Raw genomic sequence first — 17,371 nt, forward strand, 5'->3', positions numbered from 1 at the left:
AAAAACCCTAGATTGTCCGTGTATGCAAATGGCATGGCGAAATCATTGGAGCACAAATATCTCATCTTGGTTCTCGAGGTAACATCACAGTATACAAACTTCTGAAGGCAACAAGCCAACAACAATTCATCACTATCATCACGATCATGAAATACAATTTAGTAGCCTTCGAAAAGATACACCATTTTAGACACGACTAAAAGATGCACAGATGGGAGTAGTACAATATAGCGGTCCACTCCCGCTCATGGTTCCCGCTGATACAACGATCAACTCATCTCATATCGCAGCGAAAGTTTAGTGCTTAATCCTACTGAATGGATCATGCTATACTAATAATGCTATTATTGCAGCAGTGCTATACCCTATACTGCATATGTACATATAGAAGACGCGATAATGCCGTGTCGATTCACACGGTCTGCACGGCCCTGGCGTCGCCCTGCACGGCGGAGGCCGACGGCACGGTGAGCCGCTCGCCGCCGGCAATGCCGCCCGGCAGGTCGTCCTCGTGGGCCTCCTCGGGGCACTCCAGCGCGCGCACGAACTGCACGAACAGCGGCCAGTGGCCCGGCGAGAAGAAGTCGGCGCCCATCCGCTGGTACGTGAACTGGCGCGGCCGGGTGCGGCCCGCGGACAGCCAGACGCCCATGGCGCCCGCGCCGTCGCGCGCCACGGCGAGCGGCGCGCTCTCCGCGGCGAGGCGCGCCCCGCGCTCCGCGCAGGCGGCCTTGACCCGCGCCAGGTGCTCCTCCGCCCGGGCGTCGAGCCGCGCATCCACGCCGCACGCGATCACCGTGCACCCGTGCCGCGCGAACATCTTGGCGACGGGGACGTACCCGCCGTGGAGCCCCGCGGTGACCTCCGCCGCCGGGCGCGACCCGCACAGGAGCGGCACCTTGGCGGACAGCTCGACGGGCTTGCCGGCGAACGCCCTCGACGCCGCGGCCAGGACGCGGTCGCCGTGCGCCAGGAGCTCCCCGGCGTACCAGGACAGGAAGAACTCCCCGTACGCGGTGTTCCACGAGCCCCCCGGCTCCCGGAAGAAGGCAGACGACTCCGGCGACTCGTCGTACCGCGGCCCGTCGTGGGGGCCTGACAGGCCCCACAGCGGCTGCCCGGACGACTCGGCGTGACGCTTCAGCCGCGCCAGCATGTACATGTCGTAGCACTGGAACTCGCCCACGCCGGAGTAGCCGTCGGCGGAGCCGTTGTTCCCCGGCGGGTACGACGGGTACCGGAGCTCGCCGTTGGGACCCAGGCTCACGGTCACATCCTACACGAACCAAGAAAGCTTGTTAAAGAGGAGCCTTTTACTCTGCAGTTCGGCGAAAATTGGAAAGAAGACGAAATGCGTTCTGTTCTTGGATTTCTCTTACCGTAATGGTTGACCCCAAGAGGTCGTTGAACTCGTCGGCGAAGCTGCGGAAGAAGGCCTCGTAGGCCTCGAGCGGCGACTTGCCGAGGAGCACCGGGAGCTCGTCGACGGCGAAGGAGAGGCACCCCTCGCGGCGGTGCCCGGACCGGTCGGTGAAGAGGACGTCGGGGTCGGCGGCCGCGGCGTCGGCCACCCACTCAGGGAGCGCGTCGCCGTCGGTGCGGAGCGAGACGCGGAGGTCGAGCCCCGCGTCGCAGACCATGGCGGCGATGGCCCGGTACCCGGCCCACTCGAACCAGCCCCCGGGCCCGGGCTGCACCGCGGCCCACGACACCGGCAGCTCCACGCCGTCGACGCCGAGCAGCTTGAGCGCGCGCAGCGCCGCCGAGACGGCCCTCGGGCGGCACACCCCACGGCCGTCCGAGACCACCACGTCCGCGGGGAGGCCCACGAACAGCCTCACCGCGTCCTCCTCCTCCACCACCAACCCCTCGCCGGCAGCCTCCATGCTCCGCTCGGCGGAGACGTGCGCCCGCACGGGGCCCAGCCTGCTGGCCCGGACGGCCCCACCGGCGGCACGCCGCGCCGCGCCGAGCCGGACGACGCCGGCCGACTGCTGGCCGGCGCCCGCCATCGCCGCCTCCCCGACGCACCCCCACCTCGCCTGCGCCGCCGCCGCCAGCTGCATCAGCACTGCCTCCATGGGTTGCCTGCCGCTGCTGCTCACCACGTCAGCTGATGGGGACGCTGCGCTTTGCACTTTCCTCGGATGCTTTGCTTGGTGTGTGTTTGCTCGGTGGTAGTAGTACTGGTGAATTTTCACCTCCATTTTTTCGCGCGCGTATTTATGGGGACAGAAAAGGCCGGCGCCACGTGGCAGGGGAGCCGCGGCCGCAATAATGCAAGGGTCAGGTGCTGCTCGGGTTTATCGCGCGCGCCAGATTTTCCTGCGCCGCTCGCGTTTATCCTCTCACTGGCCGGTGGGGCCTATCCGTTCTACCTTCCCGCGCCGCTCAGTTTGATCGCCCGGTGACGGGTGGGCCTGTCCTCCGAAAAGACGAGTGGGCCCAGGTGGATCCGGCGCTTGTCCTCGGCGCGTGGGGACGGTGCGAGGGTGTTTCCGTCATTTCGGCCCAGCGGGTGAACTTGTGGATAAGATGGCACGTAGGAATGCGGAGGCGCCACGCAGGCGCCGGGGACGGCCGGTGGATCGGGGCTCTGGGCGGTGGCGGTGGCGGTGGCGGTGGCTGCCGTGCGGGGCCCGCCGTGGCGGAGGCTGGTTGGCGTGTGGGAAGGGAAGGGGGTGAGCGAGGGGGCAGGGGGGCGTGTCGCTGTCTCGCTGACGCGGCGGCGTGGAACGTCGTGGCTGTGGCGGTTTGGCACTGTGGCCTGTGGGCGGCGGCGAACCGCAGCGCGTGTTTTGGGCCATCGCTTCCGGCGCCGTACCATGGGAGGTAGTCAGTTGGTGTGATTGTGGCCACCAGTGTCTGGTCATCGATCCACCAACCGATGTGAAGAGGCGGTATGGCTGGCACAAGGCAGTGGCCGGCACGGCTGGGTTTGTGCGGGCGTTGGGGCGATCGCAATCGCAAGGTAGGACAACACCTCCATCGGCGTTTGGCTTCATTACGGGTTCCTCTTCGGCTCTTCCACGATCACGAAGATGTATCTGGTTTTGGTTCAAACTTGATGGTGCAGTTGCTCTGCTTGAAACGGAGAACAGAACATGATTAAGAGGCACAACGAATTGCTTCAGCTGGTAGCAGATCATAACCTATTATCCTAACACACATATAATTAAATTTGAGTGACTAAGACCAAGAACTCCTGATAAGTTTGTAAAAGGACGATAGTAAAGATTAGATCCTCTAAAAAAGAGTTCATAACAACAGTCGTTGACTCATGGCCTCGTCTTCCCCCGTCTCTTGCGTCGCCCCCACGGCGGCGGAGCCCAAGACCGCCGTCACCACTGAATCCCCCCACTCCTTGCCGGCGTGCTTCCCATCCAAGCTCCCAGATTATGCAGATCCATGCCCGGTCTCCCTCCCCAGCGTCATCCCGACCCAAAACCCGGCCCCCACTTCCGAGATCCAGCTCCAATCCCCACCCCAGCAGCCAGGGCCCTACAGCTAACGAGTTTCTGCACGGCCATCTACTTTAGATCGTCCTACCGCCGGGTCGTCGCCGCCGCTTCCTCCATCTTCTGTTGGTTTGATGTCTTGCTTGCAGCCAGAGGCCTTCAGTATGCAAAGCGAGGTTCTACAGTCCACAACTTCATGTATGTCTGTGTCATCAGCACCTTAAGAAATGAGTTTAATCTATTGCCTTCTCCTCCTGGGTTCTATATGGTTACAAATGTCACAGCATAACTGCAACATTCTCAATTGGAACGTCAGGGGGCTAAATGATGGTGCTCGGCGTGATTATGTGTTTGATCTGGTGCGAGATACTGGATGCTCAGTGGTCTGTTTACAAGAAACTAAATTAGCGGCCATCGATCGGGCAGTAGTACTGCGAACCTTGGGCACAAAATTTCTGAACAACTATGCAGTTCTTCCGGCACTGCAAACAAGAGATGGAATTCTGCTTGCTGTCTCTGAAGATTACTTCACCCTCTCAAACGTGAGCCTCACCTGTAACACGGTTACAGCCATGATCACCATGAAAGCTGACTACATGGAGTGGTGGATTACGGTGGTTTATGGACCTCAAACAGATGAGGACAAGCTTCTGTTCCTCCAAGAATTGAAGGACCTTGCAGCCCCTGGGCATGATAGATGGCTAGTTATTGGAGATTTCAGTCTTATCTACCAAGCTGCGGATAAAAACAACACAAACCTCAATCGACGCCTAATGGGATCCTTTAAGGAAACCATTGATGATCTCATCTAAAAGAAATCCGACTAAATGGTCGCCGGTTCACTTGGAGCAACGGCCAAAACAACCCAAATCTAACACGAATTGATAGGGTCTTTTGCACCCCGAATTGGGAGCTCCTTTTCCCAACCTGCTACCTCCACTCCTTGCCATCGCTAATGTCTGATCACACACCACTGCTACTTCAGGGTGAGCTAAGTCGGGAGCCGAACAACCGCTTTCAATTTGAAAATTTCTAGGTTCGAATGGAAGGTTTCTTTGAGGCTGTCCAAACTGCTTGGAATAAGCCAGTGAATTCAATACAGCCCCTTAAACGCCTTCACATCAAATTGGCACGTACCATCAAGGGCATCAGAAATTGGAAGAAATCCAAAATTGGTGATACTAGACTTCAGCTTGCAATTGTTAAGGAGATCATCCTTCGATTAGAGACTGCCCAAGAAGAACGAACCCTCACACAAGATGAACTCGATCTACTGAAATGGCTCAAAGTGCGATCCATTGGTCTGGCCCTCATTGAGAAAGCCAGAATTCGGCAACGCTAACGCCTCACTTACATTCAGTTTGGAGATGCTAACATGAAATTCTTCCAGCTGCGTGCTAATTCAAGGTCGAGGAAAAATTACATCCATTGCCTGCAAACTGATGACGGCATAGCTTTCTCACATGATGATAACAAGAAAATCATTACTGAGCACTTCCTTAAGCACCTTGGCACCACTACAGTCAGGCCGGCCACCTTTCACTGGGAGGCCCTCGGCTATCAACCACATGACCTATCTTCACTGGAGGCAACCTTTTCGCAAGATGAGATCAAGGACACCATTCAATCCATGCCGGGGGACAAAGCACCGGGGCCGATGGGTTTCACTGGACTTTTCTTCAAAGAGTGTTGGGAGATCATCAAGCATGATCTCACGGCTGCCTTCAATCAACTCTACAACATGAATGCGCAAGGATTTGATCTACTGAACTCAGCCAATATTTTTCTCCTTCCCAAAAGGATGGACGCTGCAAAAGTTGGAGACTACCGACCAATAAGTTTGATTCATAGCATTGCAAAGATCTTCTCCAAATTGTTAGCCAACAGACTCTCCTCTCATCTAAACACCTTGGCCTCCAAATGCCAGAGTGCATTCATCAAACACCGCTGCATTCAGGACAACTTTCTGTACATCCAAAACACGGTGAGGAGATTTCACAAAATGAAAATGCCAGCCCTCTTCATGAAGCTGGACATACAAAAGGCCTTTGACACAATCAATTGGAGCTACATGCTGGAAGTACTACAAGCTCTTGGTTTTGGGCCAAGATGGCGTGAATGGATTTCTATCCTTTTTGGCACAGCCACTTCAAGAGCTCTTCTCAATGGTAGTCAGGGACGTAGTTTCAGTCACAAATGGGGTGTGCGACAAGGTGACCCACTATCACCCATGCTATTCATTCTCGCCATCGACCCACTGCAAAAAATGCTTGATCTCGCAACTCAGAACGGTATCCTTACACCGCTGCCACTAGCTAAAGCAAAACTGCGTACTTCTCTTTATGCCGATGACGCTGCTATCTTCCTAAATCCAAATCGAGGAATTGCAAGCAGTAAAGGACATGCTCCAAATGTTTGGCAAAGTCACGGGTCTAATCACAAACTTGGAAAAAAGTTCAATCCACCCAATTCACTGTGAAAAATTGATCTGGATCATGTTCTTGAACTGTTCCTAGGTGCCTGCGATACCTTCCCGTGCCGCTACCTTGGTCTGCAGCTTCACACTCGCTCCCTGCAAAAAGTGCACGTACAACCCCTCATTGAAAAGATTGGTAATCGTCTTCCAAGATGGAAAGGACGGCTTCTCAACTGCGCAGGGAGACTTACTTTGGTTCAATCAGTGCTCTCCTCCATGCCGACTTATCATCTAACTATCTTCCCGCTAGCAGTCTGGGCAAGGAAACAAATTGACAAAATTCGTCGTTCATTCCTTTTGAAAGGCAATGATAACGCCAACGGCGGTCACTGCTTGGTGAACTGGCCAACTGTGAGCAAGCCTAAGGACATGGGCGGTCTAGGAGTGACTGACCTAGACAAATTCGGCAGAGCTCTGCGCGTGCGATGGCTTTGGCAAGAATGGACTGATGATCATAAGCCATGGTCTGGTACAGACATCCCATGCAATGGAGTGGAAGATTTTTCTTCAACGCCTCCACTACTGTTTCCATTGGCAATGGAAAGAAGGCGAAGTTCTAGCATCATAGCTGGCTTGATGGCGACGCCCCACGAAACCTTGCACCCTATCTCTTTGCTTTGGTCAAAAGAAAAAAAAATAAGATGGTCGAGCAAGAATTGAATAATAGCGCCTGGATCAAAACATTTCACTGCAAAATAACAACCGCCACACATGTGGAGCAATTTGTCTCTCTATGGATCAGGATTCAACAAGTGCATCTACAACCTGAGAAGGAGGACCAAATCAAATAGAAATGGACAATTGATGGAAAGTACTCTGCTTGATCAGCCTACCGAGCTCAATTTATTGGGACATACAATCAGCATCAAACCAAACTAATATGGCAAGCACATACTGAGAACAAATGCAAATTGTTTGCTTGGATACTAATACAGAACAAGATCCTTACCTCAGACAACCTAGCACTCAGAGGATGGCCACACCAGAACTCGTGTACTCTCTGCAGCAGGCCATTGGAAACCGGCTTACACCTTTTCCTAACCTGCCCATATGCTCAAGCGGTGTGGAACCAAATCTCAACTTGGGAGAATTTCAATATTCTTCAAGCTGCTCACCTGGTGCAATTTGATAATATTGGTAAATGGTGGGAGAAGGTGGCTCGATCCATACCAAATAATAAAAGACGACACTTCAATGGATTGATCATATACACCATGTGGAACATTTGGAAGGAACGAAATCGAAGAATTTTTGATCAAAAGTTCTTAACAGCTCAGCAAGTAGCAACCCGCATTAAAGAAAATCTAGAGGAGTATAGAAGGGTTTTTCGGGTGATCACCTAAGGTAGTGTAATTGCAATCATGGTGTAAGGGCTGTCGGGTGGCAGAGCTAATCCTTGGCTACATTGCAGGTTCACGGTCTAGGAGCTGTTGTATCTTAAAATTCTCTTTTCCTTCTTAATTGAAAGGCAGAGCTCTTACCATTTATGTTTAAAAAAATAGATCATCTAAAAGATTAGGGAAATATAATGATTGAAAGAGTATGAAATAACAAACATTTGCAACCCACCACAGAGGTTAACCCATTAAGAAGTTGCGAAACTTGCGAAATTGTCGTCGCACTCTTGGTGAATGAACAAGGATGGCCTTCATATCCTTCGTAGGTGTTCAGAGCCTCTACCTCCATAAATCCTAGCATGAGCTCCAACATCATAATCGTGACGTTGAATATGTAGAGGCTTTACTTTTTTTAAAAAAAAGAATTTATAGAGGGATATACCTCAGAATCAACCTGAGAGCCTCAAAAGGGGAGGCGATTCACTTGGGGGGGGGGGGGGGGCGTCGTGAAGTGTGAAGTTGTCACCAGAGCAAATTATATAATGAGATTTGATGTGATATGATAACCTAGTGTACCATCACGAGAAACACTTGGTATGGATAAAAAGCGGAGCGAGCGTGTAATATAGCAATTTTCTATCTTATCACAAGTTTATTGTATCGTGGTAATTTTGAAGCGGATGTGTCACTTTAAAAGAATTAACTAGGAAATTCCAAAGTAGCTGAGAGACGTATAAGGTGTTTCTTTCCATTCATCAAGCACCTATCACTTGCTTTTCTATTATTATATCAGTAATGCTTCAGGTCGGGCGTCCAACGCAAACACGAGCCATCAGACGGCCTACCGCGCAGACCCACCTGTCCACGCGTCCACACTTGTGATCATGTGGAGTATCGGATGCCTCGCTAGCTTAATTAATCAAGAGTGCTTGGACAGACACGTGGCCTCACCTCCTCTACATCCCTCTCACCCGTACATGCTGCTTGATTTTTCCTCTGTAGATTCTCTATTCTCTCTCGTTCTTTCACACCAGAGACTTTCGATTCCTGCTTTGTTTCTCTTCCCCTCACACCGCACACCATGGTCCATGGTTTTACAGGCTCTCTCTCTCCACCACCACTTCCTGCCTCCAACGCTGCTCTGCTCCATCTGCTCGCAGGGCCTCGATCCATCTGAGCACTGGCGAGCTCGATCCCTGCAACATGGGTTTATTTTAGGCTGCGAGCAACTACATGCATGTGTACGGTATCTGATCTAGGCAGTGAGGAATTCAATCCCCATGGTAAGGCTTCGATTCGGGTGTTGAGAAGTTCAATCCCTCTCGTAGGGGAGTTGATCTGCGTGAAAAGAAGATGTGTTATGCTCTTTTCAAGCTCTCAGCAAGAGGTGGGGCATGAATTGATCCCCACAACAAGCTTTGTTTGGATCTTGTTGCAATTGGTTACTTGAGATGTTGAGACTATACGTTTTCGATGCTGTAATGAAAAATATCATGGTTGCAACATTTTTATTTTATATGTGAAACATTCAGTAACAGCAGCATATGCAACATCACATTTTCTTTTCATGACTTATATGGTTCGGATGGTTTCATAGATTTGTTGCATTTCTAGTTTAAACATGTTGCGACTACAATTTTTTAATGTTTCAAAGTTATTGCAATGGTTATCCATTAATGTTGGACAAAGAAAACTAATGCACTCAAAAGAGATTTGGCGATTATCATGATCTCTTGTTTCGTTTTTGCAATTTTCTATATTTACATGTTTCAACTACTATTTTCAGATTTACATGTTCCAACTACTATTTTCCAAAGTTACAGTAGGTATTTTAAGATGTTGCAACATAATTACAGGACGAAGATACAAATTAGTTCATTGTGATGGATACCCACGAGGAAACTAATCTTTATTCATTGATTCATGCTTCATGCAATTTTTTCACCGCTGTGGGATTGAGTTAGTTGAGTTTTTTTTTTAATGATTTCACGATGAAAGGTGCATAGCTCGAGAAATGTTCTGTGCAACATGAGGAGATGTTGTGGTAGGATTTTTTTCGGTTTTTTCATCTGATAGTGTGTTGATCAGACGGCAACCGATGCGTCCGATGGGAGCTCACACCATCAGTATTATATTTATCTATATGTAGGCAGTCCCTCTTCCTCGCTCTCACTCGTTTTGTGCTCAAAGCTATGCGAGCGAGCACGCCCAAGGTATTTCATCTATTAGTCGTGCATGATCGCATTTGCAACTGTTTATACACCTGTGCAGGATCGAGGGGCCATTAGCAACCGCTTATTAAGATCATTCAAGTTGTGGTCACCACTGTCGAAGCTCGAACTTGTATCTCTGTTAAGAAATGAAATATTGGTTTTATCTTATGTTGACACGAATATTAGGTTTATGTTGGGTAAACAAAACTCATTTGTGCAGCTTCATTACAATCATAAAACCGTTGCATTAGAAATGAGCCATCAGTGATATTAGTTTTTTTATTTATCTTCTACTACTAGCTAGCTATAAATAACTAGTACTATTTATATTATAATCTGATGCGATCAAAATCCGTTTGATATTTCTAAATTCATGGAATGCCAAAACAACCTCCGATTTGAGACAGAGAGAGTACACATGAATACAGTGATGATATATCAAATTTTAAGCACAATACAAGATATACAATTTTTTAAAATAGGAAAATAATATATTTAATTTTAATTTTAAAAAGAGAAAGGAAAATGTCGGGTTTGCGGCTTGTCAGCTGCACATGCGAATGAATGGTCAATGAATATGTGTTGATTAAAGCTAAAGCTATGTGCAAATTTAATTTTGTAATTTAACAGTCAATCTTCAGTGATCGCCACTATGAATGTTAAATGGTGAATTCGGCTATTGCAGATTTGTTATGTTCAGATGTTCAGATCAACATATAGGAAAAAAAAATCCAGACGAGGCAAAACGAATTATTTTGGTAACTAAAGGATTTCCTCATGAAAAATGCTGAGAGAAAGTTTGGCCTCAGATTAGCATTTTGGCACATTAATCTTCGCCATCGGTAACCCGGGCAAGAGATTACCCGAAGCGCAAAATAGTTACCGAGGCTCATGCCATACGCTGTCATCACCGGCAAGTAGGCAACGCAAACTCCTATCGACTCTCTCTATCAGTAACCTGCACGAAAATCCTACCCAAAAACCTCCTTTTTTCCGGAAAAAAAAGCTAGAAAAAGATCGATCCAAAGCCAGATGAGTTCTTGCAAGAAACTACTAGCACAGGCGCACAACAATCTTTTGCGGATCATGCTAGGCTTTTATGGATTTCACGCAAGGAGAAGAAAACCAAAAGAAATCCAACCGCGCAAAAGATGGTTAGACGGAGAAACAAGAGACGGAAACGAAAAGGGAACGACTCCCCAGCGGATCGAAATGACAACAAGAAACTCTCAGACGAGGATCGGAAGAAAGCGGCCGCAGGCGAAGCCGCGGAAGAAACCTGCGGCGGCGGCGGGTTCGTTCGCGGAAGCTAGGGTTTCTTTCTTCTGGGGTGGGGCTTGCCGCTTTAAGCTTCTAGACGCTGGGCTCTATGGGCAAGGTTTTTGTGGTGGCTTGTGGCGCGATCGTAGGCCCATGGGCCATGGGTCGGGGAAGATTTCAATCACCCAGACACTAGTAGGCCCTGACAGGCCGTGTTCTGTGCTGGCGTTTTACGGCAGAATTTTCGGTCCATGGGCTGGTAAGGATTTGAGCCCAGCGTCAGTCACTGCCAAGTTTTCGCCTGCTTGTTTTTTCTTCTGCACTGTGCGCTGCTGCTGGTCGGAAAAGATCATGGACTGATCTGTGAATCTGTGATGTGATCCATCCATCCATCCACCATTTGCCTGCTCTCCTCGCCGTGTCCCAGGCCAGAATCACACCACAGGGATGTCCCCAACACCGCCACCGCCACACACGCTGCCCGGCTCCTCCCAATCAATCGGCCGCCGCCTCGTCCACGCCCGCGCTCCGGGCTCCAGCATTTCGACGAACACGTCCGCGGCCGCAGCCATGGCCGCGCTCCTCCTATCCTCCCGCCTCCCAACGACCACCACCAGCAGCAGCACTACAGCGGCATCCACCCGCCCCGCTCCCCGCTTACTCTCCTTCCGCAAAACCTCCACCACCGCCGCCGCTCGCCGCCGCGGCCGGGGCCCGCTCCTCGCCTCCTCCGCGGCTGCGCCGGCCCCGGTGGCGCAGCCCTTCCGCGCGCTGCCGGCCTCCGAGACCACGGTCCTCGTCACGGGCGCCACGGGCTACATCGGCCGCTACGTGGTCCGGGAGCTCCTCCGCCGGGGCCACCGCGTGCTCGCCGTGGCGCGGGCCCGGAGCGGCATCCGCGGCCGCAACTCCCCCGAGGACGTCGTCGCGGACCTCGCCCCGGCCCAGGTCGTCTTCTCCGACGTCACCGACCCGGACGTCCTGCTCGCGGACCTCTCCGCGCACGGGCCCGTCCACGCCGCCGTCTGCTGCCTCGCCAGCCGTGGCGGCGGCGTGCAGGACTCGTGGCGCGTCGACTACCGCGCCACGCTGCACACGCTCCAGGCCGCGCGCGGGCTGGGGGCCGCCCACTTCGTGCTCCTCTCCGCCATCTGCGTCCAGAAGCCGCTCCTCGAGTTCCAGCGCGCCAAGCTCAAGTTCGAGGAGGAACTCGCCGCCGAGGCCGCGCGGGACCCCTCCTTCACCTACAGCATCGTGCGCCCCACGGCGTTCTTCAAGAGCCTCGGCGGCCAGGTCGACATCGTCAAGAACGGGCAGCCGTACGTCATGTTCGGCGACGGCAAGCTCTGCGCCTGCAAGCCCATCAGCGAGGAGGACCTCGCCGCGTTCATCGCCGACTGCATCTACGACGAGGACAATATCAACAAGGTGCTGCCCATTGGCGGGCCGGGGAAGGCGCTCACGCCGCTGGAGCAGGGGGAGATGCTGTTCCGGCTGGTCGGGCGCGAGCCCAAGTTCATCAAGGTGCCGATCCAGATTATGGACGCCGTCATCTGGGTGCTCGATGGATTGGCCAAGCTGTTCCCGGGGCTGGAGGACGCCGCCGAGTTCGGCAAGATTGGCAGGTACTATGCCTCGGAGAGCATGCTGTTGCTGGACCCGGAGACCGGGGAGTACAGCGACGAGAAGACGCCGAGCTATGGCAAGGACACGCTCGAGCAATTCTTCGAAAGAGTGTTACGGGAAGGGATGGCAGGGCAGGAGCTCGGCGAGCAAACAATCTTCTAGGCCTTCTCCATTGCCGGTTTCCGGGGAAGGAGCTTGTAAATTCTGGTTCGACAATGTAGAGAGGTGAGGTTTTTGACTTGCTGATGATGCAAACACAGCCTACTATTTGATTGTACCATAGTCAATGCATTGTCTAATTTGAAGGAAGAGAAATTTTGCTCCCTTAAATCTTTTCTGCGCACAGTATATGTTTTTGTCCATGGTTTCTAAACAGTAAACACTGAAAACAGAATTCGATCAGTGTTACGTTGTCCAAAGGAATCCACACGACAGGAAATGAATTATTCGTCTTAAAAGATTCCACCATTCCATGTTAAGATCTTTTCTTGAATCATCATATTAACATCTCTTCATTCTGAGTTGTTGCGATGTTAAATTGTGCATTGCTCCTCGGTGAAAGGAAGCTTTTGCATTTGTGGAAGTACAAATTGCTTGATAACAATACCAAAACAAACATAGCGATGCTATTCCTGTGTGCATAATATCTCCAGTATGACAAAATCAGAGTTCATAGGTGTAGGACTATTTACAGGAGATGGATCTCTCCTCGAAGAAGTGTAGCCACATGACGGCAATATACATACATAATTCGAACTGTATTTGAAGATATGAGCTATCAGCTATGGAACTGAAGGCAAACAAAATTCTGGCACATTTTTTGTATTATATTATCTTTGCTCCTAATCAGTTTCCTTTTTTTTTGTGCTGGAAGATGCTAGGTTTATGTCTGGTGTGCCTTTGCAAAACGCCCCTTGATCCTTTGCCTGCCATCAGCACGAACTTTGCGTGATTCATACCGAACCTGCCTGTCAAATCTGCAAGAGTTCCGTAGAAACAAAGTTAGTACATAATAAGATACACAAATCCAAACTGGTATCTACCAAGAAAACGTCAGGGAAAATAATCAGCATGGCATGACATATCCATATCTCACCTTCTTGTCTTCCTCTTCTCTTTATAGCGTGAGATGACTGAGTCCCGGTCAGGGCAGGGTACAACATCAAAGCCGGTTCTTTTGGGGGCTTGCAAAGGCGTGGCAAGGTTAGGATTACCCTGGTGGTTCTCCTCCATGCTGCTACCATTGCTCATGCTGGGGCAGATTTCCGACATGGGAACAAATGAAGACAAGCACGCTTCAGCTGAGCTGACAGGAACCTGATCATATGTGAGCTCGACCTTGCACGCATCATTTAGGACATGATAATCGCCGTTGTTCCAATTTCCATTCTGCAAGCCAGATAAAACCAACTTGTTAATTGATGTCCAAACAAGCGAGCATTATGTGCAAAACAATGAGTAATAAGAACAAGTGCAAAAGTAGTTTGTGTTTTCCAGAGTTCTTTGCTGTTGGACCACAGAATTAGATGATCTCTTCTTTTTCATGACCAACACTACAGCATGTAGCAGTACTACTTCCTGAACGAGGTATGGCGCTGTGGCAGTATCAGGTTCGGTAAAGAATCTTTTGATGGTATAGCCAGAAAAGAGAAAAAGGGAGCAGCAGAACCATACCAATATATCATTAGTCTTTATCCTGGCTATCAAAATCAAATTTGCGAGATTCTTAACTACAATGGCTTCTTTCTGACTACAATAGTTGTGTTAGGTTCTTAACAGTACGAACTTCAGAATATATCCTTCTTCAAGATAGCTATGACTCAATGGAAAGTGTGCATATGATGCAGAATATGTATTATATTGTTTCTGCCATTCAAAAAGCAAATGCTTCAGACCCTAACTTGCCTTGAAATAAGTTTTCGATTGAATTGTTTACTATTTTTTTATCCACTGAGAAGAAATAACATATTTTGTGAACAACTGGATTTTTCATAGAACATAACTGCTGACTTCATCCATAGTTTGTGAATAGCATGGGTAATTAGTCATCACATATATTCTTGACTACAGTGACTTCATTACTCATAAGAGATGTACGCTGAAATTATGACACTTGTGCACTTTCAGAATATATTCCTCATCGAGATATGTAGGACTTAATGGAGAGCACGTTTTAAGCATATATGATGTCGAATATGTCATCTACGGATTCTGCGATTCAAATGCAAATGTGTCTAGGTATATGTTTTGGAATGATGTTGTTGCTCAGTGCCTTGCCAGTGGGTGAACAAGTGCAGTGAAGTATCCTGAGTTCCTGACTACATCCGTAGTTTGTAAAAAACAGGGGGTGATCACTCATAACTCATAGTAGAGATTCTAGTCCACGGATCAAACCTCGTAACCAGGAGTAGGCATGGTTGCAACCTCATGGCTGTTCTCTGCTCCAAAATTGCCATGGCCAGTGGTATACTGTGGTGGTGGTGCCCAAGAAGGGAACTGAACTCCAGCTTGCTCTGCCTCCTCATGACCTGCTGCTGCCTGCACCCCTCCGTCTGACTCTGCAAGCTCACCCAGCTGCCGGAGGATCTCCTCGTTCATCTTTTCGTCCGTGCAGATGCTCCGGTTCTTGTGCAGAGAATAACCAATCGAGAGTTCGGATGAGATAAATATAAGCAGGATTAGACAAAATCCAATTTCTTTCAGTAACGGTGAGGGCAGTACCTTGGGAGATGATGGCGTGAGGAGAGGCTGGAAGCCATGGCAGGGAGTGGTGGGCACGATCAGATCCTCCAAGCTGAGCACCTGCGGCTCCTCCCAGATGTTCCACCAGCCACCGTCCTCGGCGGCCGGCTTGTCGAAGAGGGGCACCCCGAGGAGCGCGGCGAGCTCGGTCGCCGAGGGGCAACCCGAGTAGGGCTGCACCGCGCAGCGGTCTTGGAGCGCCGGCTCGCCGCCGCCGTCCCGGTGCCTCCCGAAGTCGCAGTTGGAGCAGAGGAAGGCGGCGGAGGCGGCGTGGCGGAAGACGGCCGCGGCGGCGCGGCAGTCGGCGCAGAGCGGGGCGCGGGCGTGGCGGGAGCAGACCCCGTTGGCGCCGTGCACGTGGCGGTCGCACGGCAGGCAGAGCCTGGCGGCGTCGGCGCGGCAGTAGACCGCCGCCGCCGCGACGCCGCAGTAGTCGCAGCTCGCCGCATCCGCGCCGGCGCCGGCGCCGGCCTCCGCCTCGCCGGGCGCGGCTTTCTTGGCCTCCTCCTCTTCCCCCTCCTCCCCTGGCCGCCGCTCCAGTTCTTGGTCCCGCTCCGAACCCACCACCTGCTTCCTCTGGTCTTCCTCACCCATCCCGCCGGTAGCTGGACTCGCGACGGCAATCGGCAAGCGCCGCCGCTCACTGGATCGCGGGACTGAGCTGAGAGCAAGAGGATGAGACGCAGTCCGTCCGCAGGTAGAGACGGGCCCCGTTTCGCTTCCCCCGACCGGCTTTGCTTGGGGGATAAGAAGGAGGACTGGACTGGAGCGAGAACCGTGAGCGCTGTAAATGCGGGAAAGGGATGGATGGGGAAAGTGAAGGCGCCGAGGCGACGACGACGACGGGGCGGAGCGGAGCGGAGACCTGTGCAGGCTGTGCTGCTGTTGTGCACTGCTGCTTGTCTGCTCGGCGACTCCCCGCGAAGGCGCGAAGCGCCCTGCGGGCCGTCGGCGCTGGACAGGTGTCCCGTGATCTCGTCGGTTCCATTGTCACCGCACCGGGTGTACGTGACCGGCGAGGAGTGACCCACTCGTGAGGCGTCTTTGCCGCGAGGGGAGGCACCTAACCTACGCGGGGGGTGGGGCCAGTCCGCCAGTTGGCCGGTCGGGGGAGGAGCGATGGCAGCGACGGCGAGGGGTGGTCGCTTTCGGGGAGGAGACGGGGGGTGTTGCAATGCGTTTGCCCGGGAGGGGGGAGGGAGAGGGATGGGATGGGAGGCGAGGACAAAAGGCGCGGAGCAGCAGCTTCGCCATGGTTCGACAGGGACGGGACGGGGGGAGAGGCCGAGAGGGGGAGGTGCACCTGTCCGGCGAGAAGATCTGGGCGGGAGATGCGGCCGTTGGTGGGGATGGGACGGCTCGGGACCAGGAACCTGCGGAAGCGAGTCCGGTGACGTGTCGGGGGTGGCGTGACGTCAGCAGTGATGCTTTGCCTTCCCTTCCTTTCCTTCCCTTTCCTTCCATTCCCGTATTCCCGTGGGCCTTGGCCAAGGGTAAGGCCGCGCTGAGTTTACACACAGCTGAACCGGATCAAAAACCTAAACAAAAGTAAAGGACATAAATGTCACTTAGGGGTGTTTGATCTTTAGGTCGGACTAAAATTAAAATTGATGCCACGTCGAATATTCGGAGGCTAATTAGGAGCACTAAATATGAGCTAATTATAAAACTAATTATACAGATGGAGGCTAATTCACAAGATGAATCTATTAAGCCTAATTAAACCATCATTAGCACATATTTATAGTAGCATCACATTGTCAAATCATGGATTAATTAGGCTTAATAGATTCATCTCACGAATTAGCTTCTATCTGTGCAATTGATTTTATAATTAGTCTATGTTTAATATTTCTAATTATTATCTAAACATTCGATGTGACAGAAATTTTAGAAGTGACTAAAGAAACAAACACCCCTCTAGGTTCACGAACTCCAAAAGTGCATTTTTGGATTAATAAACTTGTCAAGTCGTTCATCATATGTGACTTTGGGAGAGGACTGCTTGGCGGTCTCAAACCCACCCTGGAGTTGGAGGGTCATAGGGAGGACGGAGCGCCTGCATCGGTGACGGATGTGGCGAAGGTGAAGTAGATGAAGAACTTCGTGCCGCCGCCATCAACGTGGTCGATGAAATGACAGAGGGAGAGGGGGCAAATGAGAGGGATGAGAGGGATGAGAGAGAAGATGTCCAGCCAGCGTGCCATGTCAGCACTAGATGCCCATGTGGAGGGTTATGGACCTGTGGTGAACGACTTA

The 17,371-nt window shown here is 51.5% G+C and overlaps 3 protein-coding genes and 1 long non-coding RNA gene across 4 annotated transcripts; 1 reads left to right on the plus strand and 3 right to left on the minus strand.

Moving 5' to 3' along the window:
- Nucleotides 1–92: 92 nt before the first annotated feature.
- LOC117838113 (inactive beta-amylase 9) lies at nucleotides 93–2,252 on the minus strand. The gene is made up of 2 exons (XM_034717998.2): nucleotides 1,380–2,252; nucleotides 93–1,276 (listed from the first exon to the last, which is right to left on the minus strand). Exons 1-2 carry the CDS (start codon nucleotides 2,205–2,207, stop codon nucleotides 413–415), a joined length of 1,692 nt encoding a protein of 563 aa, XP_034573889.1. The 5' UTR covers nucleotides 2,208–2,252; the 3' UTR covers nucleotides 93–412.
- Nucleotides 2,253–3,108: 856 nt separating this feature from the next.
- On the minus strand, nucleotides 3,109–7,581 carry LOC140221261 (uncharacterized). The gene is made up of 2 exons (XR_011896978.1): nucleotides 6,126–7,581; nucleotides 3,109–6,030 (listed from the first exon to the last, which is right to left on the minus strand). It is a non-coding gene; the product is annotated as an uncharacterized lncRNA (long non-coding RNA).
- A 3,555-nt stretch (nucleotides 7,582–11,136) lies between these two features.
- Nucleotides 11,137–12,700, plus strand: LOC117838525 (divinyl chlorophyllide a 8-vinyl-reductase, chloroplastic). The gene has a single exon (XM_034718577.2). It carries the CDS (start codon nucleotides 11,192–11,194, stop codon nucleotides 12,530–12,532), a length of 1,341 nt encoding a protein of 446 aa, XP_034574468.1. The 5' UTR covers nucleotides 11,137–11,191; the 3' UTR covers nucleotides 12,533–12,700.
- A 278-nt stretch (nucleotides 12,701–12,978) lies between these two features.
- Nucleotides 12,979–16,050, minus strand: LOC117838526 (zinc finger protein CONSTANS-LIKE 13). Its single transcript, XM_034718578.2, has 4 exons — nucleotides 15,092–16,050; nucleotides 14,765–14,995; nucleotides 13,467–13,759; nucleotides 12,979–13,347 (listed from the first exon to the last, which is right to left on the minus strand). The coding sequence occupies exons 1-4, from the start codon at nucleotides 15,704–15,706 to the stop codon at nucleotides 13,254–13,256; spliced, it is 1,233 nt and encodes a 410-aa protein (XP_034574469.1). The 5' UTR covers nucleotides 15,707–16,050; the 3' UTR covers nucleotides 12,979–13,253.
- Between the last annotated feature and the right edge of the window lie 1,321 nt (nucleotides 16,051–17,371).

Source organism: Setaria viridis, chromosome 9 (genome assembly GCF_005286985.2).
Source record: "Setaria viridis chromosome 9, Setaria_viridis_v4.0, whole genome shotgun sequence".
NCBI classification, from domain to species: domain Eukaryota; kingdom Viridiplantae; phylum Streptophyta; class Magnoliopsida; order Poales; family Poaceae; genus Setaria; species Setaria viridis.